Source organism: Mustela putorius, unplaced genomic scaffold (assembly GCF_011764305.1).
Source record: "Mustela putorius furo isolate JIRA1106 unplaced genomic scaffold, ASM1176430v1.1 tig00003909_pilon_pilon_pilon, whole genome shotgun sequence".
Lineage (NCBI taxonomy): Eukaryota > Metazoa > Chordata > Mammalia > Carnivora > Mustelidae > Mustela > Mustela putorius.
The window spans coordinates 36,739,325-36,754,182 of NW_025422057.1; the positions used below are offsets into that span (position 1 = coordinate 36,739,325).

Sequence of the window (14,858 nt, forward strand, 5' to 3'; positions counted from 1 at the left end):
AGTGCAGAGCCCTTATGCTGCAGGAATCGACCCCATGGCTCTGAGATCATGACCTGAGCTGAAATCAAGAGTCGGACGCTTAACTGATGGAGACACCCAGGCTCTCCCCTTTTTTCTTTAAAAAATATTTTTGTAGCCGTGTTATGTTACTACATACAAGTGCACCATGGGCTAAGGGCCTCCTGTAAGCCTCCTTCTCAGAGAACTCTCTCAGAACATATTCACACTCAGCCTCAGAACACACGTACATGCCCCAGTGAGAAGTCTCTGGGCAGGGAAAGATGCCAGGTCTTCTTTTGCAGTTTATAAAGTTCTCCCTGGTAGAACTGTGACTCTCCTATGCAGTTTTGATACAAAAAATTTAATAATCATAGAATATTGAAATCTTAAATTCCTCACCCCTCTCCTAATGCTCAGGGAGGCAGTCTATTAACAACGAGTGTGATAATAGCTAACATTTATTTGAATGTTTATGCTATGGGGCAATCCTGTGCTTCATGATATAATACGAATTACCTCATTACATTTTCCAAATAATTCCACGAGTCAGGAAAGGGGATTTGAAAAAAATCAATTAGAAAACATTCATCAGGGGCCCCTGGGTGGCTCAGTCCTTGAGCGTCTGCCTTCGGCACAGGTCAGAATCCTGGGGTTCTGGGATCGAGCCCCATGTCAGGCTCCCTGCTCAGTGGGGAGCCTGCTTCTCCCTCTCCCACTTCCCCTGCTTGTGTTCCCTCTCTCCATCTCTTTCTGTCAAATAAATAAATAAAAATCTTAAAAAAAAAAAAACAAAACATTCATCATTTCCCTAAGTTCAAAACCAACGTAGAGGTGAAAACAGGTATCCAACCGATGAAGATCAAAATCCCACCTTCAAAATCTTTTTTTTTTTTTTTTTTAAATGGCTCAGGTCATGATCCCCAGGTCCTGGGATCAAGTTCTGCTTCTCCCACTCCCTCTGTCTGCCGTTCCCCCTGCTTGTCCTCTCTCTCTGTCAAATAAATAAATAAAATCTTTAAAAACAAAACCAAAATGCCACTTCAGGGTTCCTGATACTGAGAATTGGGGAATGAGGCTTAGGACAACAAGCCAGGTAGGACTGCAATTCTTTTCCCATAAAAAAATGCAGGTTTACCTACTCGCGGTCCCTGCCAGCCCCAAGCAAGCACGGGCCGACTTGCAGGGCCACCCACCCCTATTTCACTTGTCGCATGCAAGACCCGAGAAGGAGGAGCTCTCTCTACTAACAAGCAGATCCCAAGTGGGAAAAAAAAAAAAAAAAAAAAAAAAAAAAAAAACAAGGAAGAGAAGGACTGAACTGACCAAGTGCAGCTGTATCTGTTTTCCCCAAAGTCACAGATCAGATAACTGCTTTCCTCCTCTGGGGAAAAGTCAGCAAGGAGGTTGAGAAAGGCCTGGGGTGTCACATCTCCCAGGATGTCCCACACGGGGATTCAATGGAAAGGAGGTCTCTGTCCCCGGTTGCAGGTATTGTCCACAAATCTGTCCTGCAGATAAGGGAACCGAGGCGCTGAGACACTAAATAAAATCTTGCCGTGTGAGGAGCAGGGAGGTCCAAACAGGGTCACCTGTCAGTGACGGATGGAGTCGGGCAGGCCGCGGCAGGCTCCGGCTCGGTTCAGGTACGAGACAGAGGGAAATTTAAGTGGGAAGGCAGATGGGAGAGGCACATGAGTGGACGTGGTAAGAGTTGGCCTCACTTGTTATGAGAACTGGGGAGTTGTCAAGGTGACTCAGAGTGTTCTAGTGTGCCTAGCTGGAAAATGCTAAAAGCATTACATGCTTGCAAATGCACACACGCACACATACATATTGTGTTTCCAGGGGAGAAGAGCCTATGATGTTTTTGGACATGTGAATTTGAAGCACCTTGTAGGCTCTTGGAAGTCTGAGGAAGGCTGCGAGCAGAGATGCACATTTTGGCCTTGTCCCTTTGAAGGTGATTGCTGGCTGAAATTAAGGGAGCACTAAAGTAAGAGCAGCAAAAGAGGAGGTCGGTTTCACAACTGAGTTTTGTATTTGAAATAAGCCAAAAGATTTGAGTTGGTAACCTCGAGTGACTTGACCTTGTTCAAAGGCAAGCCCACGATGGCTCAGGAGTTGACCTCATCTTTCAACCACAGGCCCGGTACACGACCCAAGCAGCCCACGCTGGTGTGCATGATGGCTTCCCTCTGTCCCTCTAAGGTCACCATCCATCCATAAAGGTCTTACCCCGGGAGACGGACATGCAGGAGCTGTGACAACTGGGACCCCCTGGGTCCAGCCACCAAGAGGACTCAGAAGTGTCAGAAATGTGAGGCCGGTGTACTTGTGTCCTCAGCTCTTTTACTGTCTGATCCTGGTGGCTTGGCTACTTTCCTTTGCCCAAGATTTCCTATGGTAACTTTATAGGAGGTCCCAGGTATCATTCTCTCCCTCTGCCCTTCACGCCCAGCGGTGGTAATATCTCTCACCATTACTAGCCCCAGGGGACTCTACTGACCTTTGTTAGAGTTTATGAACATAGCTCACATCTTTATAAATGTCTTTGTTGAAGTCTCCCCAACTTCCTGGCCCCTACTAGGACCTTGGGTAAATAATACATCTAGTAAACCAGAAGGAATTTATGTTCCCTGAGGCACTAGCCCTACCCTTAATAAACAGAGAGGGGCTTCTAATCAAGGTCGGCGGCAGGGAGAGGGCAGAATCTCTGACCTGGAAAGAGATGAGAGATTTAGTACAGGGTGTGCAAATCCACAATACACACAGCGTTGCCTATGAACAGAATAACATCTTACACTGTTGTCAGGCTTTGTCAAATGTTTTAAGTGCCTTAGTGATTTATAAAATAAAATAAAATGTATTTGAAAATACCATGAAATTCATTTTACCTCATGTCTTTATATATTTTTAAAAAATATTTTACTTATTTATTTGACAGAGAAAGAGAGAGCACAAGCAGGGGGACAGCCAGCAGAGGGAAAAGGAGAAGCAGACTCCCCGCTGAGCCTGATGTGGGACTTGATCCCAGAACCCTGGGATCACGATCCAAGCTGAAGGCAGACACTTAACCGACTGAGCCACCCAGGCTCACCTTTATATAGTTTCTTAATCAACAAATAACATTAAAATATAACTGTTTCCATGTTTAGCTAAGGAAATATTTTTTTAATTTACTTTTAGGAAATATTTAAAAATGTATGGAGCCAACTCACCCGTGAAAAAGTTGGCTGGGAACTACTTCTAAGGTCTTTGTTGTGAAAGCTCACCAAACTTTCCCCTGAGTCCAAAACGAGGAGGGACTAGAATGAACTGGTTCCGTTCTAATGACTTCTGTCAGGATAGAGACAAAGACAGCCACCCACATCTTGAAAGAATTTTTATAAAATCGTTTCTAAGTTTTTCGTTTCCAGAAAGAAATTCCAGTCCTTGGTCTTATACTCAAGAGTACACCACATTCTCAGCCTTGGCAACACCTTGTCCTTTGTGTGACCTACCGTGGCTCAAGCAGTGAACAGAGTCTACTGAGCGCGTAAATAAACATCTCTAAGGGCCTGTGGAATTTGATGGCCTGTGCAATGTGGGTCAGACAGTGGGCCGAGTGCCAGGCTCTGTAGGTGAGCCCTCCAGCAACCCACGTGCATTTTTAGCCACTCTCTTGGTCACCAGAAAGGCCAAGCTGTGATTAGAAGCTTGGGATTTTCAGCCCCACAGCCCCCTCCCTTTTTCAGAGGGAGGAGAGGGGCTGAAAATGGAGTTAATGATTGATCACGTCTCTGTGAGGAAGTGTCCATAAAATCCCAGCAGTCAGGGGCTTGGGGAGCTTTCAGGTTGGTGAGCACGTGGAGGTGTGGGACAGTGTCCTCCTAGGACAGGGCATGGAAGTCCCCTGGCTGGGGAGTCCTGCTCACATACCTCAGCCTACATACCTCTGGCATCTAGACGTTCGTCTGTATCTTTTATCATAGCCTTTCACAGTAAGTTGGTAAACATGAGTGTTTCCCTGAGTTTTGTGAGCCGCTCTAGCAAATTCAGGGAACCAAGGAAGAAACCGTTGGCACTGCCCATCTACTGTTTGTTAGTCAGAAGCTCAGATGATACCCTAGGCTTGTGACTGGTGTCTGAAGTTTGGGGGTGAGGGACAGCCTTCAGGGACTGAGTCCTTAACCTGGGGGATCTGATACTTTCTCTGCATAGAAGTGTCAGAATTGAGTTGAATTCTTGGACACCCTACTGGTGTCCAAGAATTGCTTCTTGCTGTCGGGGTGATCAGAAGGGTCAGATCTGAAGTGTTTTGTGTGTGCAGGAAAGGAGACTCATGAGAGAGACACACATAATAGGGAAGAACTGGATTTTCCCTATACAAGAAGGAAAAATCTGCATTTTTCCATTACACTGGCAGTGAAATTACATTTGCAGGTTTGACCTGGTCTGGGGTCTGGGCCTGGCTGTGCTGGTGTTCTCAGTGAGATATATTCACTTGAGGCCCTGTTACCCAGATGTAGGGAAAGCCAGTTAATCTGGTCTGACAGTGGATAAAAAGAATAAAGAACCAATGGGTAATTTCTTGCCCTCATCCCTCAAGCTCCCTGTACCCCGTCCCCCATGTGATTTGAGAAAACACCCAGAACTTGAGAATTGGGGATGTTCATTCCCTAAATGTCTACTGAGTTCCTGTTCTCTGCCAAGCAGTGTCTGAGGCATGAAGCATCAAGGGTCCGCCGCTCTTAGGGACCTCACACTCTGAGCAGACCTGAATTCTGCCTGCACTGGCTTTCTAACATCAGTTCCCCCAACACTGCATGACTCAAGGGGTTAACATCTAGCCAACCGAAATATTTGACAGGTTGCCTCTCCCATTCCAGCAGCATGGCCTTAGCTGTGGTTATAGAGAGAGGAAAATGTTGTGGTATAGACCGGCAGCCCTGTCCTTCAATAAAAGACTCTCTGTAAACTAACAGAAAGACTCTGTGCGATCCATCTCAAGCCCCGAGGTTCTCCTCTGCAGTCAAGGAGCCTCTCATAGAACACAGTCTGACCTAATAGTTCCACACACTCTGAGAGTGCAAAATTAGAATTCGAGACTTCTGCAAGGCACAGGGTTAGACACGAGGATTTATTCACTGAGTCACACCAGCTTTAGACCAGACACTGCCAGGAGCAGACATTCCTGACCACATGTTATATATTTTTTTTTATCAGAGAGGGATATAGCCCAGGCCTATCCTTTCTTTTAAATGCACTTGCAAAGAGGAGAGACAAGAACTCTGTCACTGCAGAAAATGGTAACTGGGGGCAAGCTCCTGGTTATGAATTGCACCGTCAACAAACGATTAGACGCAGAAGTAAGCATTTTTCTGATGTTGCCTAGAATCAGCAGCTCTGCGGGGTAGGAGCTGGCAGGGAGGCAAAGAAGGTGCTTTCTACTCTCTGCGTCTTGTGTGAATCACAGGTTGTACCCTTTTCCCCCTCTCTGTAGACGAAATACCGTATAAATTGCTCTGCTGTTTATCCTAGGTCTTATGTAAAGTATTCCTGTCCCCAGAGTCTCACACCAAGCATAGGAACTCGGGCAGCTTCGTTACCAGAAGTCAGTGTTTCAGTTTAGTGCTCAAAGGCTCCCAACAGACACCCCCAAATTTCTGGGTGAAGTCAGTAGTTATTTATTCCCCTGTTACCAGGATCCGTGGGAGGACTAAGCAGAGAGAAGCAGAAAGGAGAGGAAAAAAAAGCAAATCACTAGTTTTTCTTTACTAAGAACAATATTATTTTTCATAGCACATGTGTAATACCATTGAGCAACAAAAATAAACAAATCCATATGCAGTAGAAGGCATCCCTAAGACCCAGAGACTCCAAATGGAAAAAATAGTTAGCTTTCTGGGCCAGAGACTGCAAAGTCCCGCAGACAGAGGAGTTTCTTTAACTTCCCTCCACACTGGGTCCTTTTCAGAGGCTGGGCTTGCCCCGGGCTATGAGGCTGTAAGGCTAGCAACAGGAACACGGCTCCCCAGCTCTAAAGGCTTTGTGAAAAAGTGTTGAAATCCTCTCCCAGCATACTTGGAAGACTGACCCAGTACACACATGGTGTCTTCTGTGATTCCCAGCCATTGAAAATATCAGTCAGCTTGCGTAGATTTGACATTTTCCATGGAATGAACATGGTATCTCTCTCTCTCTAAGAATTTATAAATTTCTTTCAACACTGTTTTGTAGTTTTTAGTTTAAAAGTAATACAAATATTAAGTTGATTCCTGGGCATTTCGTAGTTTGGGATGCTACCCTCAAATTTAAGTTTTAATTTGTAGTGGCTCACCACTAATGTCTAGAAATATATTGGACTCTACAAAAGAAAAATAATAAATTCCAGTTCATCAACGTTAGTAACTTCTGCTCTTCAGAATATACCACTAAGAAATGAATGGGCAAGCCACAGAATGGGAGAAAATATTTGTAATATGTATGTCTACAGAGGACTTGTATCTACAGTATACAATGAATTTTTACATCTCAATAAAAAGACAAACAGCCTCCCTCAAAATGTGAATGATATTTGAATAGACAAAAGAAGATGTATGAATAGTTAATAAGTACATGAAAAAAAGTCATTAACATTCTTAGTCATCAGGGAAGCACAAATTAAAACTATAATGAAAATCCATTACACGCTAGAGCAACTGGACTTCTAATTTATTACTCATAATATCATGTAGCTGTTTTGAGAAAGTCTGGGAGTTTCTTCTAAAGTTAAACATATACTTACAGTATGACTCAGCAATTTCAATCCTACATATTTACTCAAGAGAATGAAAATAGATGTCCACAGAAAGACATGCATATGGGTGTTACAGAAGCTTTGTTCATAATGTTCTAAAACCAGAAATGACCCTAATGTCCATCAACAGATAATACATAAATAAATTATAGTATATCCATAATATACATTGCTATTCAGCAATAAAAAGGAATCTGCAGATATACACAACATCCTAGATGAATCTTGAAATACTCATCTGGAATCTGGAATCAGAATGGTCCATATTGTGTGTTTCCATTTTTACAGAATTCTTGCCTGACAAAACTTATCTATATTGGATAGAAAGCAAATCAGCCATAGTGTGGCACTGAGGTTGATGGAGATTGACTACAAAGGAGCATGAGGGAAGATATGGGGTGAGGATTTGGGGTGAAGAAAATGTTCTCTATCTTGGTTGTGGTGGTTGTGGTTATGTGAGTGTATACATTGTCAAAAGTCATCGAAACATAGATTTCAAAATGGGTGTGTATGAATTATATCCCGATTTTTAAAAGTTTCTAGCAGTCTTTGCCAGTTTGAAGTACTTGCTTTCATATTAGCTCAGTCTTTTTGGATCAATATTTAGCTAAATCCAAGGTTAATCTGTAAGTAAATGTTGTTTCTCCTTTCTGTGGTGTTTATTCCTCTGTCCCTTTTCTGCCTGTCTGGCTTAGGGGAGAACTCATGTGTCCTCATGGTAATGGTGGACAAGGTGATTGGCAGGCAGGTCTCTGAGTTCTCATTGGCCTAAGCAGAACTTTCCTTAGTATTGGTGTCTTGGCATTCTGCTGGTGACACTCATCTTGCTGGTTTCTAAGTATTGGCTTCGATCCTCACTGTGTACCGTAGAAGCCAACCCAGAAAGGAAAGGCGAAAGCTCTTTTAAAAGGAAGAGTGATGAGCTGTCTAGGTTTTTCAGGACTGCACTTCCGGTTCTCTTAAGTCTTGACCAGGGGTGGATAAGTGGTATGGTGAAGAATTAAGAAATTACTTTCCCTTTGTGTGGTAGAAACTTCCCCTTTATCCCAAGCCTATCATTCCTTATTTATGGATGAATTCATTATGGAGGGGACTCACCCTTCTGTTTCTTACAGCAATGAATGTCTTGGCTTAGCCTTAATGACAGAAGTGGGGCAGCGAGAGAAAACCAGCTTGCCAACAAAAGGTAATAAATACCTCAAGAGATATCCCTAAAATACTACCTGCAGTACCGGAATATTTTAGAAATGCCTCAAAAATGAGAGATACTGGCAAATTTCATGATTCTTAAATCAAAACAAAGAATAGAGCTATCAGTTTACTAAGAAGTGCCTGGTCGACCAGGTACTCACTTATGAGGGAAGAGGTACCTAATACTCAGCCAGCTGGTTTGAAGGATAAATAGTAATTCAATTCCCTGGTTTTATAGATTAGGAAATGTTCGCAGAGACGAGGTGATTTGCACAGGGTTATAACAACTATCACATGTCGCTTAGACCCAATGGTTTTAATTCCCATTCTTGATTACCTTTCTCCCACACACCTTTTAACTCTTCTGTGGCTGCAAAGCAGTTTATGAAGAAGGGTTCAGCTAAAGGCTAAGACACCGGAAGTAAAAGGGAATGGAGGAAGGAAAGAACAAGATAGTATTGGGACCCCTAACAAAACAAGTGTTTCAGGGACCATTGTCGACTTTTCTCAGCAACACATGGACTGTAAGAGATGCATAGGTCTTCTACTGGCAGAAGAGATCACTTCAGAAAACTTTACCAAGGTCAGCATGAAAGATTTGCCCCACAAATGCAGTGCTTTTGTGGAAAGTTATTGACTGTTAGCAAGAATTCTTTGCAAATGGTTAGATTTTATTTTAAAAATTTTTATTTATTTGAGAGAGAGAGAGAAAGCATGAGCAGCAGGGAGGGACAGAGCACACAGAGAGAAGCAGACTCCCCAATGAGATGGAAGCCTGACACAGGGCTCAAACTCGGGACCCTGGGATCATGACCTAAGCTGAGATCAAGAGTCAGATGCTTAGCCAACGGAGGCACCCAGGTGCCCCAGACATAATTTCACATTTATAGAAAAGTTGTAAGAATAGTACAAAAACTTTTTCTTAAAGACTTCATTTATTTGGGAGAGAGTAAGTGAGAGAGAAAGCACAAATGAGGGAGAGGCACAGAGAAAAACAGGGGCAGCGAGAGAAACACACTCCCCACTGAGCGGGGGCCAACACAGGGCTTGATTCCAGGACCCCAGGATCACGATCTGAGCCAAAAGCAGATGTTTAAGAAATTTAATTGACTGAGCAACTCGGGGTCCCTGCAAATGGTTAAATTTTTTAAAGCCAGGAGGGTGAAGTGAAATTGAGCATATATCCTAATTTGTATTATTAAAGAGTAATCTTAGAGGAACATCATAATATAGAGATGCTTGTGTTCCAAAAAGATTTTCTGGAACCAAAATGAGATGCTTTAGTAGTTGGATGTCAAAATGAAATAGTTTGGAGGCCAATTAGTAAAATGAAGAATTACATGATGGTAACATGCTTCCTTTCCATATTGTTTTCGGTATACTATTAATTCAGTAAAGGACCTTTTTCGTATATTTGTGCCATATCGGGGCAGTTAATTATTTATAAAAATGTGCAAGCTAGTATTCTAGGGGAACGACAGGCTGCTCCAAAGTCTCCAGGAAACCAGGTTAGCTTTGTCTAACCCCTGCATTTCTTCTGAATACAAAGAAATCTATCGAATGACCTGTTTTGAGAGAAACACGAGGTGCTTTTTTTATCCCCTTGTGTTAACCTGTGGGCTTCCTCTCTTTCTTCTTTCCTGATCACTCATGGCAGTGGATTCTCAAGCTTTACCATTGTTTGTATGGCTTGTTGATAGCAGTGTCCAACAGCTGTTTGGAAATCTGGAAGGTGGATGGGTAAGCACACTGCCCAGATCTGCCAGGGTCTCTCGCCTCCACCCGTATCTCCATGTAGCACTGCCACGTGAGTCCCTTCACTCCTCTCGGCTTCAGCTTCATCATTGTGAATGGGAGAAAACAGCACCCATCTCTGAGACTTGTGAGGCTCAAGGGGGCCTGTTCATGAGGAATTATTAATCATGGCACCACCTTCTAATGCTTTCCAAGCTGCTTCTCCCCACCCTGGAACCCTGTGAGAATGTTCCAGGTTCTGTGGTTTTACCCAGGTTGACTTTAACTTAAAACAGACCTCTGTTCATGGTGCCGTCAGCCCCGCGCTGCTTGGGCGTCTGACTTTAACTCGCTCATGTAGCTTCTTGCAATTGTATATTTTTGAGAGATCTGCATGAATCAGTTCTTAACTTACAAAATGTGGGAATGCCAGAGAGATTGCTCAAATAAAACAAATGAAAATGGAATCATCTGGAGACACAAGAGATGAAGTAAAAGTTAATGATGCTTAAGACTTTTGTAATGAGACAGAACATTTTATTTTCGCCAGAGCTTGTTATGTACATCATGTCCTCTGCTGAACAATCACCTAATTTTCACTGTGTTGTTTCAATAACTGTGGTATGGTTCTTTCTAGTCCTTGAGAGACTATGCAAAAGAAATGCCCGTGCTCATATTTACATCACAGAAGTAGACCTGAACTACCTAAGAAAGCTATATATAAAATGGTATTGAAAAGAATTTTCCTAGCAAAAATACCAGATGTATTTTTGCATCATCTTTACAACTATATACCTTTTTGCATATCCTTGTATTTGCGACAGTTGCAAGTATGCAACTTCTACGTAAGTTTTACCTAGCGTCTCCTCACAATGTGTATACTGTTTTAGAGACTGTTTTTCCCCTTAACATGGCATCATAGATGTTTTCCCCTATTACAATATTATCTTCTTGTTGATGGTTTGAAAGGATTGAATACTGTTCTGTTTGTTCATGTCTCATAACTCTTGAGACACTTCCCAGTTATTGAACACTTAAGTTGTCTCCATTTTATATATTATTCATAATGCAATGATTATTTTCCACCCCTAGTGTCTATCTTCTCTTAAATTGTTTTCTTAGGATAACTTCCCAGCAATGAGATTACTGCAAACTATTTGAATAACTTTCTAATTCTTCATCTGTTACACTATATTTCACTGCACTTTTCAGCATTTTTTTTTTAATATTTTACTTATTTATTTGACAAAGAGAGCACAAGTATGGGGAAAGGGCAGAGGGAGAGGGAGAAACAGGCAATGAGCAGGCAGCCTAATGCAGGGCTCGATCCCAGGATCCAGGACCATGACTTGAGCCAAAAGCAGGCACTTAACCAACTTGGCTCTCGAGGTGCCCCTGTTCCAGCACCCCTGAACAACCCCAAGCAGCACTGACTGGGGACGGTCTGGATACTGGACATTTATGTGTTGGTGGACTTACAGTCTTCAGTTGGAAAACAACTTACCCTTGGGGTTATTTCAATGGAAAAACTATGAAGAGGCTTGAACTAAACCAAGGCAGAGGTTTCTGAGCTTCAGCTGTTTTTCTTGTACAATTGATTCTACCATTTCATGACGCTTGGCACCTAATGGTGTCTAAGCAGTAAGTTATTTCATTGTGTCTGTGTGCAGGTGTGGGTAGAACCTTGAAGTCTGGTCACGTTGAAATTGTGAGAGAGAGCCTGAAACATAAAGCATCCCGTGAACGTGACTCACATCTGGCCCTTCAAGAAAGTCTGACTTAGGGCAACACGGTATGGGCACAAGTAGAGAAGCTGTGTCTGTAGGGGCCTGTCACGTGTTGTATATTAGTGAGACCGCGAGGTCGGACAGGACAGGAGGTCAGGGACAAGGTGAAAGGGGGGGATCCAGGCCTTGCCCAGGAATGTGCTGCTCCTTCACTCCCTGTGATAGCTGCCACAAAGGAAGGCCTGCCTGCTGTATTCAGCATTATCCATTTCTCAAGGGAATTGGGACATCTAAAGCTTCAGTTGTCTTAGTCCATTCAGGCTGCTATAACAAAACTACTCTGGACTGGATGGCTTGCATAACAAACCTTTATTTCTCACAGTTCTGAAGGTGGGAAGTTCAAGATCAAGGTGCTGGTGGAATTGGTAGTGGGTGAGAACCCATCTCCTTGCTCCTAGACGGCCTTCTTTATGCCCTGTCCTCATGTGGCACAAGGCGTGGGGGAGTTCTCGGGGGCCGTCTTCTAAGGGAATGAATCCCATTCACTATCTCTGCTCTGTGTTTGCTCTCTGAATTCACAGGCTGCCAGTTTGTTCTGGTGGCTTTAAAGATGGCAAGATTCTACTGTGAGCCATCTTCTTAAAAGAAATTTTGGCTTTAGAGTAAAAAAATGTGTATTCATTTGGTTTGCCCATAATTTACCAAGTGGTACAGAGCCTGTGTTCCAAATAATGCATGCTTTGTCTTATTTGAAATGATGTTTCATTGAATTAATACCACCTCGATTTCATCTGATGATCATAATCAAATTGTACCAACAACTGAGTGATTTGCTCCATCCTGTAGGAAAAGGATCTATCAGAACCCTTATTTTTGTCTCTCAAACAGTTCATCCCTAACAGTATTTCAGAAGCCTGCTTGACACGCTATAGAATAATTTAAGAAGCACCTTATATCACAGTTTCTGTGGGACCAGAATCCAGGACGGCTTAACGAGTTCCTCAGCTTTGTGTGTCACAGGCTGGAGTCAAAATGTCGGCCAAGCTCTGTTTTCGACCAGAGGCTCACCAGAAAAAAATCTACTTCCTAGCTCACTTGGGATGTTGTGGCAGAATTTGTTTCCCTTTTGTTGTAGGATTGAGAACTTCAGCTTCTTGTTCTCTTCTGGAGGCTATCCTTGGCTCCCCCAGGCTGCCCACAGTCCCCGCTGACATGGCCCCCTCCACAGGCCACGTGCAATATGACAGCTTGTTCATCAAGGCCGCAGGAGAGCGAGAGCAAGTTTGTTTGTTTTTTTTTAGCAAGACTGAGTCTTATATAACATGACATAATCAAGGGATTCATGTCCTGTCACCTGTGCCCTACTCTGGTTAGCAGCAAGTCACAGGTCCCGCCTGCACTCAAGGGGAAGGATTATACACAGTCAAGAACAACAAGAGGCGGGACCATAGGAGGGTCTGAAATACTGCCTGGCACCTAGTAGACACTCAGGAAGTGCTGGTAATTGAATGAGTTAATGTTGCAGATATTACTTCTTTGAACCATGTCTTGCTAATGGTTTTTTCGCAGGTCTGTGGTTTATCATTTGGCTTTATTTAGTACATCCTGTGATATGTGGAAATGTTAAATTTTAATTTAGACAAATCAACAAAAATTTCCTTAGTTTGTTTCATTACTTTATATCTCAGGGAGTCCTTCTCCTATCTAGAGATCAGATAAATGTTTGCCTGTATTTTCACCTAGATTTTTAATGCTTGCTTGCTTGCTTGCTTTTTTTTTTAAATTTTTTAAATTTTTATTTTTTTGCATTTAACTCTGACCTATCTGGAAGGTTAAGAACTAGAGAGAGAGTTGTGACATGATATATTGAGTAACCCTTTTTTCCCCCATCCAATCTCTGCTACCTTATTTAGCTATATTGAATTATTATATACTTCCTACTGGGCTCTCCATTCTGGTTCATTTATTTGTCATTCTCATCTTGCTTTTATTGCACACTCTGAAATGATAGCATTGAAGAAGAAATTTAAAAAACAAAAATAAATACAAATTATAGCATTGCTAATCAGAAATGCCAAAGAAGTTACTATCAGAGTCATTTGGTGTCATAAGTAGGACATAGTCTAAGCTGTTGTGACAGAGAGACTCCAAAATACAGACACTCAAAAAAAAAAAAAAAAAAAAGGAAGTTTTTTGGTATTTGTGTAACAGTGCAGAGGTCTGTGAAGTCCGGAGCTGAAGAGGCAGCCCTTCTCCACCATCACTGGGGACCAGGGCTCCTTCTACGCTGTGTTTCTGCCAGCCCTCAGGGTGCTGTCCTGGTCTGTGTGGGTGAAGCTGTCTCACCCCTCACATCCAAGCTTGTCTATGGGAGAGGGGGTGGTGGAAGTCCTGAGAAAGTGCCTTTGCTTTTGAACTCCTGAGCCAGAAATGGTGCATCACTTTATCTTCCATCCCTTTTATTTAGATTAAACTGTGTTTCCACATCTACCTTCAAGACAAGCTAGGAAATAGGGTATCAAACTGGGTGGACATGGATTTATCTAAAATTTGGGAGGATCTTTTATTAAAAAGAAGAACAGGTATCAAGGACAACTAATGGTCTTTGCCTCAGCCCAGCATTCATAGTTACAAATAATCGTATTTCACAGGAAAGTAACGATCATTTTTGTCAAGTGAGAAATCAACCTTTGGATATGACAATGAAATAAATATATCCTAATTTTTGGTTTTAGATGGCCAGTAACCTATGTGCCAGGTAGCATTCCATGCTAATCTTGAATGCCAATAGGAAGTCACTGGACAGCAAAACTCTTCCAGGATTATAACTGGGCTATCAGAGTAACCCGAAAAAGAAGAAAAAAGAATCGAAGTCATGGCCAAAGGAACTAGAGTTCGGTCTACCTCTCCTCCAGATGGAGGCTGGGGCTGGATGATCGTGGCTGGCTGTTTCCTTGTTACCATCTGCACCCGGGCAGTCACCAGGTAGGTGGGATTCTCCTCTTCATGGATTGAGGTGATCTGGTTTGTCTTTTTCTCTGAGTCTGCTTTGTTCTGTTTCTGAAACTGTCATTGTGAAAATATCTGTGTGTATGCATGTGTGTGTGTGTGTGTGTGTGTGTGTATTTCTTTGTTCAGATGTCTTTTTCTTTGCAAGGAATGGGATTTTGTGACACTTGCAAGTCCTGGGTAGTCGTGTCTTCTATGATATCTGGCACAGAAATCTGGAGTGTTATGGCATTTTTAGACTAAATGTTATGGCTGTTCCAGCCATTTGTTTTCATAAGCAGACCATCCCAGAAAAGAAAAATACATAAGGTCAAAACAATCCTTGAAAACCTCTTGACTCTCCAGATACTGAGCTGTTAGAAGCTTAAAACCTAGAATTTAAATTCTGCTTCATTTTACACTTGGCCGTGATGCTGGAA

The 14,858-nt window shown here is 42.6% G+C and overlaps 1 protein-coding gene across 3 annotated transcripts in view; it reads left to right on the forward strand.

Annotated features, from left to right (window-relative positions):
• SLC16A12 (solute carrier family 16 member 12) overlaps positions 1–14,858 on the forward strand; it is a 75,089-nt gene that overhangs the window by 37,418 nt on the left and 22,813 nt on the right. For all 3 annotated transcript variants that reach the window (XM_013054759.2, XM_013054760.2, XM_013054758.2), the window contains one exon: positions 14,166–14,415. In XM_013054759.2, the coding sequence (XP_012910213.1) occupies positions 14,306–14,415 (110 nt within the window). In that variant the 5' untranslated portion in view covers positions 14,166–14,305. The remainder of the gene's footprint in view (positions 1–14,165; positions 14,416–14,858) is intronic.